Source organism: Tetrao urogallus, assembly GCF_951394365.1.
Source record: "Tetrao urogallus genome assembly, chromosome: 25".
Classification (NCBI taxonomy): Eukaryota; Metazoa; Chordata; class Aves; order Galliformes; family Phasianidae; genus Tetrao; species Tetrao urogallus.
Window position 1 is genome coordinate 3,171,552 of NC_136838.1, and position 18,009 is coordinate 3,189,560.

Consider the following 18,009-nt stretch of genomic DNA (forward strand, 5'->3'; position numbering starts at 1 on the left):
GCAGAGGTCACACTGCTGCTCACACACGTTCCTGGGTCCCTGGGGTCAGTGCTTGGCCCCATCTCTGGGGAGGAGTGCAAAGTCAGAGCCTTACAGCAGCATCCCAAACCCACCTGCCTGTACGGGTGGGAGCAGGTATGCTGGGAGCTAATGGCTTTGGGATGTGGCTGTTCACATAACACGGAGATCCTGTGGTGTGATGGGGAAGGGGTGGTGTGGGATGGGGCAGGATAAGGAGTTTGCCCCAGTCAGAGGGATGCTGAGATGCTCCATGGGTGGCAGTGCCTGTGTGCAGATCCTGGCTCACAGTAGTGCCTGGTCCTGAGCAGGGTCTGCTCCTGCTCTCCTCTCTGCATTTCCATTCATGGAACCCCATGAGGCAAGCTGGGCTGTGGGGTAGCACCAAGCCCATGATCCCAAGAGGGCACTGTCCATCCTCCCTGCGCCAACAGCAGGGGAAGGACAGGAGAAGGGACAGCTGGAAAAGGTAGGAGGTGGGCAGCAGCTGCCTTTGGCAGGGCAGGATGAAGGGTGGCCCCAAACAGCCCTTCTGGGGTCAGCCACCCAAGGTGGGATTAAAGGGGGCAGGGAGCTGGGGTTGGGTTCTGCAGGCTGTGAGTAGGTGAGGCTCAGTCTGTCCCTCAATCTGTCCCTGCAGTGTTCCTGCAGACTGTGGCAGGATCAAGGTGAGGTTATGCTGGGGTGGAGAGGGGGAGAGGGTCTGTGGGATTTCCTCCTACACCAGAGCTGGGCTGGGGCCCCATCGGATGTGGAAGTGAGATGGGTAAAGAGAGAGCAAACAGACAGAGGTATGGGAACGAGGTTTTATTTAGAGAGCAAAATGGATGTGCAGCAAGGGGGGAAGTGAGGCACTGGGGTTCTCTGTGCAGCCGGGGGGATGCTGAGCTCCTCGCTACCATCAGCCTCCTGCGTTGCCTTGGAGCACGTAGGGAAACTGAGGCAGGAGTGATGAGCCCTGGTGTCAGTTCCCATTGAACATCAAAGCCCTTGGAGCCGGTGAGGGTTGTGGGAGGCCTGGCCTTTCCCACCCCGCTGCTCCTTGGTCCCCCCTGCCTCCTCTGGGCCCGGTTTGTGCTTCTTCTGCCCTTGGGGCTGGCGATGGCTGAGCACAACTTGATGCACCCAGTCGATGTAGTTGGAGATCCTGGTGAAAATGTCGGGGTACCGGCGGTCCCCACATCTCTCCCCGGAGAACGAGACGACACCATAAACCTTCCCTTTGAAGACCAGGGGTCCCCCAGAATCACCCTGTGATGGGGAGTGGATTAATAGCAGCCTTATGGGCCAGGAAGGCTGGGAGGGTTGGGGTGGCTGCGTGGCACTCACCGCACAGACGCCCTGCAGCGTGGCATTGCGGCTGGCCCCGCACAGCATGTTGCCTGAGACACGGCCCTTCCATAGGGTCCGACACAGGCTCCTCTTGATGATGGTGGTGTTGGCTTCCATCAGCTGGATGGGCCGCTCGCCGTAGTTGGAGATGTCCCCCCAACCCACCACGGAGCAGAGGGTGCCTGGTTTCAGGTCGATGTGTGGCCGGGGCAGGCGGATGCGCTTCACGAATGCATTCAGCGTGGCCATGTGGTTCAGCTGGGCACGGAGTGGGGGGCACGGCTCCCTTCCTCTTCCACACAGACCCCAAGGAAGAGCCCCTCTCCGCTACTCCCGGGCCCGGTTCCCACTGCCCCACTGAGCTCCCAGCGTGCTCCCACGTCCCGGCACTTCCAAATGGAACCAGTGCTCACCGGAGGCCGGGGGCGCCCGGAGTGCGGGCATCATCCATCCCGGGTGCAGCGCTTCTCCGGAGTACACTGACACCTAGTGTCGGTCCCCAGCCCAGCCCGTGGCACAGGGCGCGGAGCTCACCTTGAGCAGTCGGATGTCGTTGTCCACCGTCCGAGGGTCGTAGAGGGGATGCGCGATGGATTCCTCGACGCTGAACTCCTGCTGGGACTCTTCGGGCTGCTCCAGGCTGTGCGCTCCCAGCACCACGCGGACGGAGGGGTTGCGCCTACGGGGGAGCTGTGAGGAGGGATGGGAGACCTCGCAGAGGGAGAGGGGACGGGGAGCTTGGGGAGAGAGCTGAGCAACGGGGTTTTGCTCCAGGGTGAGGATATCCACGTGAATGGGACCCGGGGGAAACCGCTCACCTGGGAACGGGGCAGTGGGCGGCTGTCATCACCCACCTGGGCCACACCAGGAAGCCCCCACAGAAGTGCTGCCCGTCCATCTGGATGGAGGCGATGAAGGGCCGCGAGTGTGGCACCACTGCCTTTCCCCCGATGACCCAACTGCTGTGAGCACCTGGTGGGTGCAGGAGGTCACCAACCAGGCGGGGTTTGGACACCCAGCACTGCCTGTGAGCACAAAGTCCTCAGCATCGCTCCCAACCCTCCCAACTGCTGCCTTCCCATCACCTGTTGGACCCAGCGCAGAGACCCCCAGGCTGAGGATGAGCAGAGCAGAGAGCATGCTGATGCAGCGTGGGCCACCACCACCTCCTGTGAGGCCACCTGAGGCTGGGGGGGGGGGTTAAATAACCCTGCAGGGTGGTGCTGTGGGCACAGCCGCTGTATGGGCACCGGCGGGTACCCCCCTGCTTCCTCCTCTCAGTATTGCTGCCTTGTGCAATCATTTTGGATGGAGATATGCAATCCTAAGGGGTGATGGGGGGTTTGGTTTTGCTGTCACAGAGCTGTGGGGGCAGCTTGGCCTGTGGCACTGCCCGGTAGCTTTCCCTTGGGTGGAGGAGACGTTGCTTGCTGGGAAAGAAGGAAGAGAGAAAGCAGAGCAGCTTCCCAGCCTGTGCCTGGTTGCTTTTACGCCTCGAGCTAACTGGGATGAAATCCCCCATGGCACAGAGGGTGCAAGTGAGAACAGAGCCCCGCCGTGGCCCAGGGACACCTCCCAGGATGTCCCCAGGGCTGACGGTGGCCTGGTGCTGCCTGCTGTGTTGCCTTTCATCCTCCATCAGCTGCTGCCCCTGCTCTGCATTCCCATGGGTACCAGCTTGAAGGGATGGGGGTCAGAAAGCCGGGCTGCCCCTGCTGCAGAGCTGGATTTAAGGAGCTCTCGTGCCAATGGTGGGCAGATTTCTTAATGCCACCTTGGTTTGCGACTTGCCCTGGGCTTCCTGTGTCAGTTTGCCAGTTTACCCAATGCAACCGTCATCAGGAAATGGAGGAGCCGACAGGGGAGCAAATAATCCAGGCATCCCTCTGCTGGGGGGGGGGGGGGGAGGAGTGCCTTTGGCACCCTCATGGCTTCGGGGATGCGTGTCGGGAGCAAAGCCTTCGGCACCCCTCCTGCCTCCGCCCTCCATCCCCGGGGAGGGGGGGGGGGTGGTTCGGGCAGCACCTGCGACCCCTCCATTACGCTCCCCCCGATCGGGACCCCCGCACCCCTGTAAGCATCCTCGGGGCCGCCCGGGCGCGGCGGCGGCAACGAGAAGCGACGGGCGGAGAGCGCCGCGCCCCGAGGCCGGGTGAGGGGCGGTGGCAGTGGCGGACCGCGCCCGGCAGACGGAGCTGTGCGGGAGGCGGGAGCACCGGCGCGGCCCCGACATCCCTGCGCATCCCGCAGCCCCGCCGGGGATGCCGCCGCCCGCCGGGCCCTGAGCGCCGGGACGCCGGCGGCTGCCGGCCACGCTCCGCCACGCCTCGCCCAGGCACGACCCAGCGGAATCAGCCTGGAAAATGGAGTGAGTACCGAAGCCGTTCCCCGCGGGACCCCCGCACCGGGCCTCGGGGCTCCCCGTGCTGCGCACCGCAGTGCCGAGGTGGGGGCGGCCCTCGGGTGCCGAGGTTCGGGACGCCCCCGGTTGGGCTGCGGGGACCCGTTGACGGAGGGTGGAGAAGTCGCTCGCATCGATTCGCATCGCCCCTCGGCGCGGGGATCCCGCACCCCACTCGTGCGGCTCGCGTCCCCCCATGCTGCGGGTCGGGGCCCTCAATCACGGCGCGTCCCCGCACAGCGGGCTTGGAACCCGCACCGAGGGGCTGCGGAACCCCCGATGGCGATTGCTCAGACCCCCATAGAGCTCATAGAGCCCCCCCCGCCCCCCCAACCCCCCTCGGTCCCTGCCCTACTGCGGGGCGCCGAAGCGACCACCCGTGGTGCGTGGATGGAGGCCCCGAGCGGGTAGGAGAGCTGCGGGGCTCGAGCGTCTGCCGACAGCGGTGCGGGAGGCGGTGGTGGGGGGGGGAGGGGGGAAGAAGGGGGGATGGGGTGGGAAGGGCGTTTATTTTTCTGTTTTGAACCTGTTGTTGCTGCTGCACGTAGAGCTGGGGGCGAGTGGGTGGCTGGGAGCCCGCGGACCCCTCCCTCTGAACGCGGTGCCGAAGGGCCCGGCTTGGAGCGGGGGGGGGGGGGTTGCAACCCTCATCGTGCTGGGGAGGAGACCCTCGGGAGCTGAGGAATGCTCCCTGACCTTCTTTGTGTGCTGCTGTGGGGCCCTGCCCTGCACGGCTGGAACCTGCAGGATCGGAGCTGAGGACGGGGCTCTGCAGCCCTTTGCTTCCCTTTGCTTCCCTCCAGCATCTCCTGGGTTTGGCACTGAGGTCTTTCCAGGGGAACCCATCCAGCCCAACCCAGGGGTCAGTGACTGTCTGCTCCTCGTGGGCACCTCGCCCTGATTAACCAGCTGCCTGCTAACGAAGCACTGAGTACTCAACAGGCTCAGACCATCTGCCATTTAGCCCCAGTTTGGGGGAGCCCCATAGGGGTGTTGGAGGGCTTGGGGTGCTTGTTTCCTCCTGTCAAGGCTGGGCTCTGGTTTACTATGCTCAGATAGGGAGCTGGGGGGTGGAAATGGGGTGGGGGTCAGCTCCCAGCCTGGTGACAGCATAGGTGACAGCTCTGCTCCTCTGTGCTGAGCCCCTCTGTCACTGGAGGCTGTAGGATCGACCCTACTGGTTGGTTGTCAGCAGGGGACGAGGAGTCCCCTTCAGTCCCCTTCAGAGCTGTGTTGGGGCTTTTGTCTGTGTGCTGGAAATACCAGATTGTTCCTTTTGGTGACTACAGACCCTGCTGGGGAAATGTGCCCTGAAGGTGAGAGTGTGGGGCTGAGCAGCAAAGCAGAGCCAGTGCATGCACAGTTTGTGTTTGGGCAGCTTTGGTGCAGCCCCTTCTGGTCGTTCAGGTTTTGGCTCTTATGGAGATGAATCTTGAGATCTTGGGCTGGAATACACGTGCAAAAGTTGGTGGTGGTTGAAATGCTGACGTGTTTTCCCTGGGTGAATTGACAGACCTGCAGCCCCAGTGTTCCTGCACAGGGTTTCACCAAGGGTCTGGTTTGCTCTGCCAAATTCACACCCTTGTCATTGGGATGGGAGCTTAGGAAAGTCCTGGGATCAGTGGAGCCCCATGGCCAAAGGCTCCCCAGGCACAGGCCTGGCTCTGTGGTTGTTGATGTGTGCTGGGAAGTGTTGTTCCTGGGGTTGGCTCCTGCTTTCCCTTGGCTTTGGCAGCAGCTGGAGGAGGGTGCTGGACACCAGGAGCTGCTGCTGCCAAAGGAGGTTTGGCTAAAAGCTTCTGGCTCTTACAAAAGGCTCTGCTGGTCCCATCAGGGCTGCTCTTGTGTCTTCTGCTCCTCCTGCTAGTGATGCTGTTGAGTAAGCTGGAGGTTTAGCATCTCCACCTCTGGCTGCTGACAGCTCCTGCTGATATCTTTGCACCTTGCTGTTTCTGCTCTCCTTGGGAGCCAGCCGCTCTCCTGTTCTGCCCTCTCCATCACTCCAGCTCTGAACAGGAGCCTCACAGAGGGGAAGAAGGGCTATTTCTGCTCTTAGGGTAACCTGGGACACTCCTTTGGGGTGGGACTCGGCGTCCTACACTCCCCTCCATGCTCCTCCGTTGAGATGCAAAACCCAGTGAAGCCCTGTTCCCAACGTCCTGGAGGAAGCCATAAAGCCTGGCTGCAGACAGCCACACAATGGCACCTGGGGAGCAGGGGCTCAGAGTTCAGCCCAGGAGTGCACGAGTTGGGGAAGGAACTGAAACAAGAGTGGGTTTCCTTGGGAAACTGCTGCTGGCATTCCTTGTTCCTGGCCAGAAATAGCCACTTGCCCCCATGCAGGGGAAAGGGAAAGGACGTGCACAAGGGATGGGGGCTGATGGAGGGCGGAAAGCTCAGGGCTGGAGGCAGAGGCGGGTTCAGGAAGCCTGAGCTGAGTCTGTATTTACTGCTTGCACCCGTCTGTGAGGCAGCAAACCCCTTGGGCCCCAGACAGAAGCCGGTCTCAGGGGATGAGGATGAGTCCTCAGCAGCCCTGGAGCTGCTGTTGGGGTGGGGAGCAATGCTGGCTGTGCTTTGGCAGGTGTTTCCTGGTGCAGAGGAGCTGGATGGAGGCTGGGAACAGGAGCAGAGCTGTAGGCTCAGTGTCCAGGCAGGATTCTGCACGTGAACCACGTCCCCATGTACTCCACAGAGCCTCGTGTGCCCTGGTGTTCATGGCAGCGTGGGCGCCTTGTAGAACCGAGGATGCAGCCACAGTGACCCCAGTGATGGCAGGACCTGAATTCCACGTCCCTGGGCTGGTGCTGGAGCTGCTGGGCTGCCGGCCTCAGTGGGTTGAGAGCTGCCAGGTGTGGGGAGCTCTGCTTCATTCATAAATCGTGTGGGTGTTTCCTCGTGGAGCCTTGCTCCTCTAGCTGGAAGGGAGCTGGAAACCCAAGCATTTGGAGGGCACTTGAACCATTGTTTGAAAGATCTGTAATTTTCCAATCAAACTCCCTCCTTGAGCCTCTGTTCATCAAATATTCAGAGGATCCATTTTCTCCTGGCACTTCCAGCCCACGTCTCAGCCTGAAGAATCAATCAGGCAGCTCTGCTTGTTCTAATGCATCCTGCATTTTTTTCGGGAGCCTGGGGCTGCCATCTCCTCCTCCCACCTCATCTCCTCCCAAAGCAGCCACTCAGGATGGGGCTGTGCAGGCAGTGGAGCTGGTGTGGCTCAAAGCAAGCAGCTGGGGGCCTTGGCATCCCCTTTCTGCTGCTTGCTCCCAAGCAAAGCTTTATCCATTCCCTCCTGACCTGCTGGGAGGGATTTGCCTTTACTGTCGTTCACTGCTGGACTTGGGCTGTCCCTCTGATCTGCACCCCGCTGTGAGCAGCAGCACATCAGGGCAGGGGTTGTAGTTTCCCAGCAGCAGCAGCACTCTGGACCCAATTTCTCTGGGGTCTGGCTTTTGGCACAGGAACAGCAGTGTAAATCAGTGCTGCTCCACCTATTGCCACCCGTGCTGCCACCAGCTGTACTGGGGCCCATCTTCCCAGAGCTGCAGGATGGAGTTTGGCTTGGAATGAGCCCTCTCCCTTCCTTCTCTTCTGTCTCGGAGCTGAGCTGGTGGGAATGGAGCAGAGGTCGGGGGGTGGAGGAGCAGCTTGAAACGGCTCTTCACACATTTGGATGAGCTAATGGGAAAAAAATAGAGGAAGGCAAATAAACATTATTGTTTCATGTCAGGCGGGGAGGAGACAAAAGGTCATGGGCTTCCCTTGTGATGGGAGGAAACAGCGGCATCAGCAGGGCTGGAAAGAGCTGGAGAGCCCAGGGAGGGAGCACGGGGTGTGCATGGGGTGCGTGTGCGCTCACATGTGGGTGTGCAGCTCCATCCAAGGGCTGCTGCTGCAGGTGTGAGTTCCTGGGGCTCGGTCCCTCCTGCATCCCGTCGACCTCACCTCTCTGCCACAGCCACGCAGTGCATCAACAGCTTGAGGAGCTGCCCTGGGATCGGCGGAGCTGAGACCTGAATGCACCGGGCAGAAAAGCATGAATCTGTTTGCAGGAGCTCACGAGACCCGGTGAAATTAAGTGGAGGGGGAGGAGGAGTGGGGGGGGGGGGGGGGAATCTTTTTTTTGGTGTTTTTTTTTTTTTCTGCCTTTGTGATTCACGAGGAGGACGGTAACCGTGCACCCCGGGGTCACCTTTCCAACCCTTCGTAGTGTCCCGGCGTAACGTGGAGCTCACGCCGGCGTGGCTGCCGTCTCCCGGAAGCTTTACAGGTTCCGAATCCCGGCCCGGCTCCGTCCCGCGGTCGGAGCGCAGCGCATCGCATCGCGCATCCCCCGGCCGGGTGCCGTCTCTCCCGCGTTGCCATGGCGCTGTTGCCATGGTGACGTTGCCATGGTGACGTTGCCAGGGCAGCCGCCTCCCGACTCCGTGCATCCGCCGGGCCGGCCGTGAGCTGCGGGAGGGGAACGGAGGGAGGTGCGGCCACTCCGAGCCGCTCGGGCTTCATCCGAGTGTGGGTTCCCACCTCGAAACCCGCCCTGAGGCTCTGATCAGCCCCCAGCCCCCATAGGAGCGTGCTGGCTGTAGGATTCCTTCTATCCTCCCGTCTCTTCACCCCATCCCCATGTGCACCAGGCTCGGGCTCTGCCCCTTTTCTGTCTCTCAGGGTGATGGAGAGGAGCCCCGGGTTGGGTGCGTGGGGTCTGGTGCTGATACGGTGCAGTGAGGGGCATCCAGCCTGTTTTGTGTCTTTCCCTGGGCCAGGAAGATTTCTGGCTTTCACCCCGGGAATGTAGAAACTTTAGCAAAATAATGGAAAATAAAGAGGATGGAGGAAGAAAAGCAGAACAGAACGTTTCAGGAACGCTGAAAAAGCTTGGATCAGTTGAATAGTGCGAGATCCAGGAGAGAAAGAGGCTTCATTCCAAATGAAGTCTGAGTCTGGGATGTGAAAAGCTGGGCTCAGAAGGCACCCCTGGCCCTGGAACAGGTGGATGCCCTGGTATGGGGCACCCCGAGGCCATGGGCTGCTGCCAGTGTTGTCCCACAGCCCCCATAGTGTGGGGAAGGGCGATGGGGAGCCGGCGATTTCCTCCCTGCAACCTCTGTGCGCAGCGTCTGCACGGAGCCATCCCAGCTGCCTGAGCCCAGGGGTTACTTGAAGTCCTGGATCTCGCTCTTGGAGGGGGAAGGGGAATGTTTCACCTCCTGGGCTGCTGCCTGTGGCAGGGTTAGAGCTGTGACGTGGGTGTTACAGGGCCTGGGGATTGCTGCTGCCTGCCTGCTCCGCAGCCCCGACATCTCCCTGCTCAGGGCGTCTCGTTTTGTCATCAGTTCGTCACAACTCCATCTCCAAGTTTTGCAATTTGAAACCAATGCTGTTGTCCTGCTGGCTTGGTGCAGGTGCAGGGCAGAGCCAGTGCAGCCCGGGTGAGGAGCAGCACATGGAGCACGGATGGGGCTCACAGATGTGACAGTGGGCGCAGCGTTGGGATGGCAGTGGGGCTGCTGATGGCACGTGTGCTCCAAGCGTCACAGCCTCACCTCAAACTGCCCCAGAATAACTGCTATAAACGCAGCACCTTTTCCCATCGTGTTTGTTTGCTCTCAGTTTCGTTCTCTGCCAAGAACTCTGCATGCACAGCACACGTGGGCAGCCCCGGTGCCGGGCTGGAGCTGAGCCATGAGCATAGAGGTGGTGGCGGTGGGTGGAGGTGACCGTGGGGCGTCACGCTTCCCACTTTTCCATCAGGAAACATCCCTGTTGTTTTTGTGGGGCTTTCTGGAAAGCAGCAATCGTTTGCACGCCGTGAAAATGTTTTGCTTGGGGTTGGGAAGGAGGGAAACAAAACTCAGCACGGCACCACCCAAGGGGGGGGTTGGAGAGGGATGCGTTGATGGTTACCGGGGGGTGCCCTGGGCTCTGGGTGCTGTGCTGGGCCCCTCTGTGCTCACAGCCTGAGCTGCTGGCGCTGGCTCCTCACCAATAGCTTTCCCTGCTGTGTGCTGTAGACACAGCGCTGCCATCCCTCCCTGTCCCCATTTACCCCAGTTGAACTGGGAATGCTTCAGGTCACCAAAGCCGGCAGCCCTGAGCTGCAGCCGCCGTAGGGCAGGGTTGTCTGCTCTGCCTTTAAATGAAGCATTGCAAAGCCCTTGGGCCCAGCTGGGTGTGTGCAGGACAGGACCTGCAGGCAGTGTGTCCTGCTGTCCTCCCAGCCTCGGTCACCTGGCTCCAACGCTCTCAGCCAGGGCAGAAATTCCTGGGAGGTGCGAAAATGGATCCGCGCTTTATCACCGCTGGTGGAAATTAAACCAAGAGCTCTCCCTGCCACCTCCTTCTGCTCAGCATCATCTGCTGGAGCAGCTTCAGGGGTTGGGGCTGGAGCTCCTTGCTGGGTCGTGCAGCCTCTGCGACTGCGGTGCCCACACTCCACGTGCTCAGGGGCCCCAAAGCTCACCCCGCTTTCTCCAAAACCCCCCCATTCCATGCACCCAGGCTCTGGGAAATGAATGGCAACCAGCCATCGCCTTACAACAACACCTCTGAGCCTCCTGCCCCAATTACCTCCACGGCTAATTGCTTCATTAGCATTACCTGGCACTCAGCCAGCCTGCTCCCCTCCCATCAAAGCCTCCCCACGTCCCCCCCCCCCCAGGCAGGTGCCTGCAGTTGCAGCTGGTGCTGGGCAGCACAGCTGGGCCACGCGCGCGTGATCTGTGCGTCTGTGTGTGCAAACGTCTGTGCGCGCAGCCTGGAAAGGTCACCGTGCAGGAAAGGTGTCAGCAGCCAAGGAATAGGCTTGAAATGGAAAGTGTGAGCCAGAATAGTGGAAGCAGCCAGAAGCAGTGCTCCTCTCCAACCCTTCTGTCGTGGGCTGTCAGCAGCGCTTGGCCCCAGAGGAAAAAGGAGCACAAAGAGGATCGGGGTGCCAGGAGGAGATGCGTTGGGGCAGCGCTCGGCTTCAGTGCAGCGGAGGGAAGGAGAGGAAGCAGAAGGGAAGAGCCTGGCCTTTGTCTGTGCGCGCTGTCTGGCTCCACAATGTCCCCATTCACACGGCTGCACTCCCCACATCTCTCTGTGTGGGCGACTGCTCTTCACAGCTTCTCTCTGCTCTCTTGCAGGGCTGTGGAGGCCAACACGCTTCAGCAGGAGAGGCTGCAGGCCATCGCGGTGAGTCCCCTCTGGGTGAGAGGGTGGCACCAACACAGCGACGCCTGCGATGCCCTCAGCCCAATGGCAGCTCCTCCAGGGCTCGGTTCTGCACCCAGGGACCGAGGGCACAACTGGCAGCCGGTTTAATTAATGAAGCGGTGCCTTAATGAGCCCTGAGCAGGAAGGAAATGAGCGTGAGGGTCTCCCATGCCCTCTCCCAAGGGCTGAGTGCTGTGTGTGATGCAGCTCTGCAGGGGATGGGTGCTCTGCAGCAGCTCCCCTGCTGCCCCATAGCAGCTCCCTTGCTCTCTATAGCAGCTCCCCTGCTGCCCCATAGCAGCTCCCTTGCTCTCTATAGCAGCTCCCCTGCTGCCAGCTCCCAGCCCCACGCGCTATCGGCCGATCTGTGCCTCACAAAGGGCAAATTGTTCTGGGCCAGAAGAGAAAAAGAGCGGGTGACGCTTCCCTGGACTGGGACAGACTCTGCTAAAGCAATCTGGACCGAAACCAGGATGTGCAGCAGAGGGGGGGAGGTCGGGGAAGGGACCGCCTAGGGCTGTTTTCCCCTCGCTGCCCGGCTCACACTTAACAGGGCCAGCCTGGGGGAAGGTGACGTTTAGAGGCAGGGGACAACCCGTGCTCTGCACCCTCTCTGCTCCCAGAGCTGCTGGGATGGAGGTTTCCCCCCAGCAGTTTCCAGTGCTGCCCCATCCCTGCACTGACCCCGGCTCTGTGTCCATCCAGGAGAAGCGAAAACGTCAGACAGAGATTGAGAACAAAAGGAGGCAGCTGGAAGATGACCGGCGGCAGCTGCAGCATCTCAAGGTGAGGATGACCCCCCCCCCCCCCAGGGATCCCAGTGTGTTCCAGGGATGCGTCGGAACCCCCAAAAAGGAGGGTGGTGAGACTGTGACCCTCTGTGCTCCCCCAGTCCAAGGCTCTGCGGGAGAGATGGCTGCTGGAGGGAGCCCTGTCCTCTGCCTCCGAGGAGGATGAGGCGATGAAGAAGCAGATGCAGGAGGATGAGGTGAAGACCAAGGAGCTGGAGGAAACCATCCAGAGGTAAAACAGGCTTTGTGCTGCCCAGCAGCACTGCAGGGCTGTCTCAGGCACGAAGGGGCCTTTGTTTTGGTGTAATGGTGCAGTGCATTCCTGTGGGCTCGGAGGGAAAAGAGCATTTTGCGAGGTGATGTGAAGCAAAGGGAGGGAACAGCGTGGACAGAGGTGCACTGATTCACGTGGGCTTCAAGCTGCAGAGTCCCTGCTGTGTCCCTGTGGGGCCACGTGGCTCTTGGTTGAGCTCGATGGTCAGGAATGGACTCTTGTTTTTCCTGGGAAATTTGCACATTAATGAATCTGGGCACAAAACCTGAGTGAAGTAACATTACCCCTTGCCACCAGTTGTTGGCACTGTGTTTGATGGGTTGGGCTTCGTCACTACGTGGGATTGGCCGCAGCAAAGTCAGGTCCTACAGATGCAGGTCTGGTCCAGAGCTGTTCCAACCAGTGCACATTGTGCCCCTGGAAAGAGATGCTGAAGGCTGTGATGGGGATGTGTCCAGCTGAAGGGCTGCTGTGCAGCAGGGGCTGCATTGCCTACATGGAAACAGGGAGATGGAGAGAGAAAGCAGAGAGCCTGATGGGGCACAGAGTTGTCTTGTGCCTTCCCTACAATCGCTGCCAGCACTGATTCTGGTCCCCAGTTTGGAGCTGGGCAGGACTGGTCTCCCTGCAGAGCCCCTGCACGGCCACGCTGGCAGGGCTGCAGCAGATGGAGGGTTTATGTGCAGGGTGGACACTTGGCTGGGTTTGGTTTTGTTTTCGAGGTGGCAGCAGGTCTGGTTATTTTGGCACAGGTTGGTGAGAGGGGTGAATCCCATGAGGTTCAGAGCCCAGGGTGGGAGATGGAGCTGGAATCCTCATCCTGACAGCACTGTGCTGAGCTGTTCCAAGGCTCTGTGTGCTCTCAGTAACACAACCCCAGAGCTGGGGACTGCAGCTGAGCCCTGCAGGTCTGCTGTGGTCCCAGCACAGCCTCACATCCCCCGGTTTTCCCCCAGGCTGGAGAGGGAGTTGGAGTCACTGGAGAACAGCAGCTCTGCTACATCCACCAAGGAGAACCTGGCTGAAGTGGTGGTACCAACAAAGGAGGAGAAGGCAGAGAACATCCCCAGTGTGCAGAAGGTGGGCACAGCTGCTCCCCTGCAGGATCTGGATGGGAGGGGGCGAAGCAGGGCAGGGGTTGGGGCTGGGTGTGCAGAACGGTGAATGCGTGGTGCATCCACAGCTCGTGTCATCTCTCTTCTGTTTTGCAGAGTCCCCTGGGCACAGCCATAGGTAGGTGACCCTGGATGCTGAATTGGTGGTTTTTTTCTCTCCTGGGGCAGCAGGAGCCTCGTGCTGGGTTGGGAGTGGGCACCAGCAGGCCAGGGCAGGGGAGCAGGGCGGCCTCATCCCCACATCCCCATCCCAATGTCCCCATCTCAACCCATCCCCACATCTCCATCCCCACATCTCCATCTCCCCACGATGTCTTGTGGCTGGGGAACCCCATCCAGGTGGTCACCATGGAAGAGGCCCCATCCACCCCAGTGCCCATCCCAGGGTGCATGGAGCACAAGGATAGCTGGGCATCATTTCACCTAAGTCTGCCACTTCTCCTCTCCATCCCCAGCTGAGAAGAAGGTCTCCAGCAGCCCCATGAAGGCGGTGCAAGGCACTGACATGATGAAGGCAGGTACGTGCCCACTTCCACGTGAGGACTGCTCCCTCCTCCCGCCCTGCAGCACCTCTCAGCTCTCTGCCTTCCATGCACAGCCCACCCTCTGCCACCAACGATCCCCACCGCTCGATGAGTTTCCGAGCCTGGGGCAGAGAATGTCATTTATTTGCCATCAGATGGTTCATTTTTGCTGGAAGCCTGCGGCTGGTTCGCTGATCGGGGTCCCCACTCTTCTCCCTCTGTTCCATGTCACTGCTCTGGTTTAATCCTTTCCTCCTGCTCTGTTTGCTGCTTCTCGGTGCGAGGGAGCAGAGCGATGTGGGGCCAGGGCTGGGGGGGCTGCCTGAGCTTGGCAATGGGAGCAGTTGGGGCCACAGGGCTGCAGCCAGCTCTGCTCCTGGAGCGGTTTGCTCAGATCTGCCGATGGCTCAGACGAGAAATAATTCAGCTTTGGATCTTTGGAGCAAAGCATCACCAGGACGAGGTGACAGTGGGGACAGGCAGGATGCCCAGGAACGGCCGTCCCATGAAGCGCAGTGCTCAAACCTCAGTGCTGCATCCCACCAGCACGAGCCTGGCTCCACACTCAGGCCAGACAGACAGACGGACATGGTGGCCACCTGCCTTGATGCCCCCTGGAGCAAAGGTGGGGAAGGCAGCACCTGTGGAGGTAAGGGGATGCCAGCAGCTCCAGGACAGTGATGGCCTCGTGGGTCCCCATAGGAGGGCCATACCTGGGATGTCACATCTGCCTCTGCCTTCACTCCTCCTCGCTGCAGCCTGCTGCCTTGCTACCTCTGCTGAGCACTGCACCGCACCGCTGCGCCCACCCGCTGCTGCTCGGGAGCTCTGGGGCTGTAATGCTCACTGTGCTCTTTGTGTCCCAGCCATGTACTCAGTGGAGATCACGGTGGAGAAGGACAGAGTGACTGGGGAGACCAAAGTCCTGTCCAGCACCACGCTTCTCCCCCAGAACCACTGTGTGCAAGGGATCAAAGTATACGAGGATGAGCTAAAAGGTACGGCCCCGTCCTGCACCTCCAGCAGGATTCAGGAGCAGAGGGAAGGGGATGAGGGACCAGCTGCCGAGCATCCCAATGGGCAGCAGGGTGAGGAAGGGCTGGAGCAGCTCCTGCTATCCTTGCTGGCTCTGTGGGGCAACATCCTGTGCCCCATCCCACGTGGTGTGGAGCCCATCCGTCCCAGGGGCAGCACATCGGTCTGTGCTGCAGGAGAGCAGAGGATTCATCGCATCTGAAGGCCCAGGAGTGCATTCCAGCAGCAAGGGAAGGGGCATCAGCACTGTGTTATCCTGCTGTGGGCACCTCTGTCTGGGGAAGGGGCCAGGGCCGAGCTGTTGGGGCTCCCCGTGGCCCCACGGTGCTCAGGTTGGCAGCAGGGAACCTGTCCCCAGGGTGAGGAGAAGACGCAGCTTTAGGGGAGAGAACACAGCTTTAGGGAGCGGTGCCTGCTCTGGGGAACCTGCTCAGATGGGGCTGGTGGAACCAAGGGGCAGCTGTGTCAGCATTGAGGACCGACGTCAGAGCTGAGGAACGTGTCCAGGTGCTGTGCAAACCCTGCGATCCATGGACTGAGTGCATCCCCAAGTGAGTGGCAAAGCACCACAGCCAGCCCTGCTCCGCAGCACCTGATGCACCTCCATTACCTTCATCACCTTCATCACCTGTATCAGCAAAGTGAGACCCTGCACTGCCCGGGGTCCCGGCATCCCCCAATCACAGGGATCAACTCAGCATTGAGCAGCCTCGGAGGGCAACCCCAGCTGTGCCACATCCTCCTGGTTATTATCTACTGCTCCACCGAGTGGGTTCTGCAGCTACTGCACTGCTCATCACATGATGCTCCAGGTCAAGTGGAAAACGGTGACGGGCTGGGTGCATCCCTCACCGTGGCCTCGTAGCGCTGTGAGCGCCCAGCAGCACAGGACTCTGTCCCCCCATGGGCACTGGGATGCACTGCAGCCAGGTGCTCAGCTGGGGCTTGGCAGTGATGGTGGTGATGTGCTGCAGGGCGCTGCCACAGCCCTTACGCTGCAGCACCGCTGGGTTTTGAAGCTGCACAGGCACTGAGGGCTGGGAGCAGCTCCTCAGGCAGTGCTGAGGCGTCGGGCAGGGGCTGGGGGTGGTGGGGGGAAGCCCCAAGCGCCCCTCCTGCTGTCCCCCCCTCACCATCCTTCTCTTGTCCCCGCAGTGGTGCACGCGGTGAGTGCTGAAGACGGAGCTCTGCAGAACGGGGCGCAGCCGCTCAGCTCCTCCGAGGTGGATGAACTCCTGCACAAGGCAGATGAGGTGACCCTGGGTGAGGCCACGGCGAGCGGGGAGGCTCCAGGCAGTGCCGCATCCAGCCAGAAGGCAACGCCACGGAGGGAGATCACGGGGCTGCAGGCGAAGCCGAGGGAAAACTCCACAGAGGGAGCGGAGCCGAGCCGGGAACAGCCGGTCACCATGATCTTCATGGGCTACCAGAACGTGGAGGATGAGAACGAGACCAAGAAAGTGCTGGGGTTGGAGGGTACCATCAAAGCTGAGCTGGTGGTGATCGAGGACGCCGAGAGCAAGCCAGAGCCGGAGAGCAAGGACCACGCACCGCCCAACGGCACCGCGCTGGAGCCAGCGGCCGCCCCGCTGCAGGGGGACGAAGTGCCAGGCGGGCAGAAACCGGACACCAACGCCACGGAAGCCAAGGAGGCTGAGCCAGACATGGACGCGAAGAAGCAGCGCTGCAAATGCTGCACGGTGATGTGAACCCTCCCCCCCGCCGAGCCCCCCCCCAGCCCGCTCCCCGCAGGACACAGGGTTACTGACTGGACACGGCGCCCTTCTTGTTTTTCATAAGAACTGGGGAAATCCAACGCGGTGTTTGGAAAGCGTTCACCAAACGGCAGCGCATCGAGGGCCACGGCTCCGCTCCGCCTGCCTGACTCCCACTCCGTGCACATCCCTCCAGTGCTGCGTGTGATATTTATTAGAGACCCCCCCCCCCCCCTTCCCCACACCCCGCCGCCTCCTTCCCCACAGCCCTGCCCACCCTGGGCGCTCACCTGCTGGGACGCCCGGGAGCCTTTCCTCCTTCCTCCAACTATTTCCCATCCACCATCGGAAGACGGCGGCAGCCAGGAGGGCCCGTGCCCACCCAGCCCTGCGTGGCAGCTCTCATCACTTCTGGCACCTCGTTTCTTCAGCCCAGCTCTATGCTGTTGTCTGCGCTGTGATGCTGGGCCAAGGACCAGGCACGGCTCCCACGGCTCTGGCACCAGCCTGGACCCAGCTGTGCTCTCCTGAAGATCCCTGCCCTGATCACACAGACACCACCAGGTACCGATGTCACCGCTGCTCCACGGCCGTTCCTCCATCTCGGTGTTGGATGCTCAGCTGTGTCTGGGTGCCCACTGCCCACCAGGGGCACGGGGTTGGCAGCGAGAAGTGGGGCAGCTGCAGATCCCAGCCCACGGGGATGGGATGGGAGCTGGAATTTGCCTGCAGCGCTCGACAGCAGTGGGACGTGGCTCAGCACCGTGTGCCCTCTTGCCCATGGCTGAAGCTGCCCTGGCAGCTTTGCAGAGCTCATTTTTCTAGCACTTCTGTCAGATCCCCAGCCCAGCTCGCTCTGGGCTTTTTGTGGTGCCCCCAGGTGCTGCCTCTGTGCCGGTGGTGCAGTGAAGGATGGGGTCACAGCTCCGTGGCAGCTGCCCTGCTCCCTGCCCTGCGCCCCAGCTGCCAGCGGGGATCTCACTACCAGCACCAGCGTTTCCTCCCCACTGTGACCTGCTGGGGCAGGAGGAAGGGGGGGGGGTGGTCTCTGTGGGTGCTGAGCCTTGTCCAACCCTTGGGTGCTGCCCTCAGCCTCCCCAGGACAGCCCCATTGCCGGCCCTAGGATGAGGTGCTTGCTGCATCCCATGCTCCACCAGCTATTGATGGGCACAAGGCTGTGCTCTGAGCTGTCCCCACATCCCTGAGTTCTGGCCAAAAGCCTCTGGGAGAGGTGGAACCCCATGGGGTCAAGAGCAGAGCCTCTGCAGCCTGCTGTGGGAGCCACCAGCAGGGACACAGCCCTGCAGTTCCAGCACTTAGGCATGGGGTGCTGGGGAGATCTGCCCCACTCATCCCTGGGGATCCAGGCCCCCAGCGGGGCTGCATGTCACCTCCTTCCACCCCTTCCCTGGGTGCTGACCCCAACTTAGGGCCTCCTCCCACCCTCAGCACCCACTGCTCCTCAGTCCCCCTTGGGCCCAGCACCGACCCCAGGCAGGAGCAGAACCGGGCCCTGCAGGGCTGGGGCTGGGAGGCAGCAGCAGTGAGGACCCGGCCGTGCCCCAGCCCCAGCCTGCAGAGCCTCACACCATCCCCCCCCCCAGCT

The 18,009-nt window shown here is 61.3% G+C and overlaps 2 protein-coding genes across 2 annotated transcripts; one reads left to right on the top strand and one right to left on the bottom strand.

Annotated features, from left to right (window-relative positions):
• Positions 1–999: 999 nt before the first annotated feature.
• PRSS57 (serine protease 57) lies at positions 1,000–2,490 on the bottom strand (the record flags this gene model as incomplete). The annotated part of the gene is made up of 5 exons (XM_079546592.1): positions 1,000–1,269; positions 1,348–1,608; positions 1,885–2,029; positions 2,169–2,322; positions 2,436–2,490. The coding sequence occupies 5 exons, from the start codon at positions 2,488–2,490 to the stop codon at positions 1,000–1,002; spliced, it is 885 nt and encodes a 294-aa protein (XP_079402718.1).
• A 1,540-nt stretch (positions 2,491–4,030) lies between these two features.
• Positions 4,031–16,396, top strand: PALM (paralemmin; the record flags this gene model as incomplete). Its single annotated transcript, XM_079546763.1, has 10 exons — positions 4,031–4,133; positions 7,741–7,822; positions 10,879–10,927; positions 11,654–11,734; positions 11,841–11,971; positions 12,970–13,093; positions 13,225–13,246; positions 13,584–13,646; positions 14,519–14,650; positions 15,843–16,396. The coding sequence occupies 10 exons, from the start codon at positions 4,031–4,033 to the stop codon at positions 16,394–16,396; spliced, it is 1,341 nt and encodes a 446-aa protein (XP_079402889.1).
• Between the last annotated feature and the right edge of the window lie 1,613 nt (positions 16,397–18,009).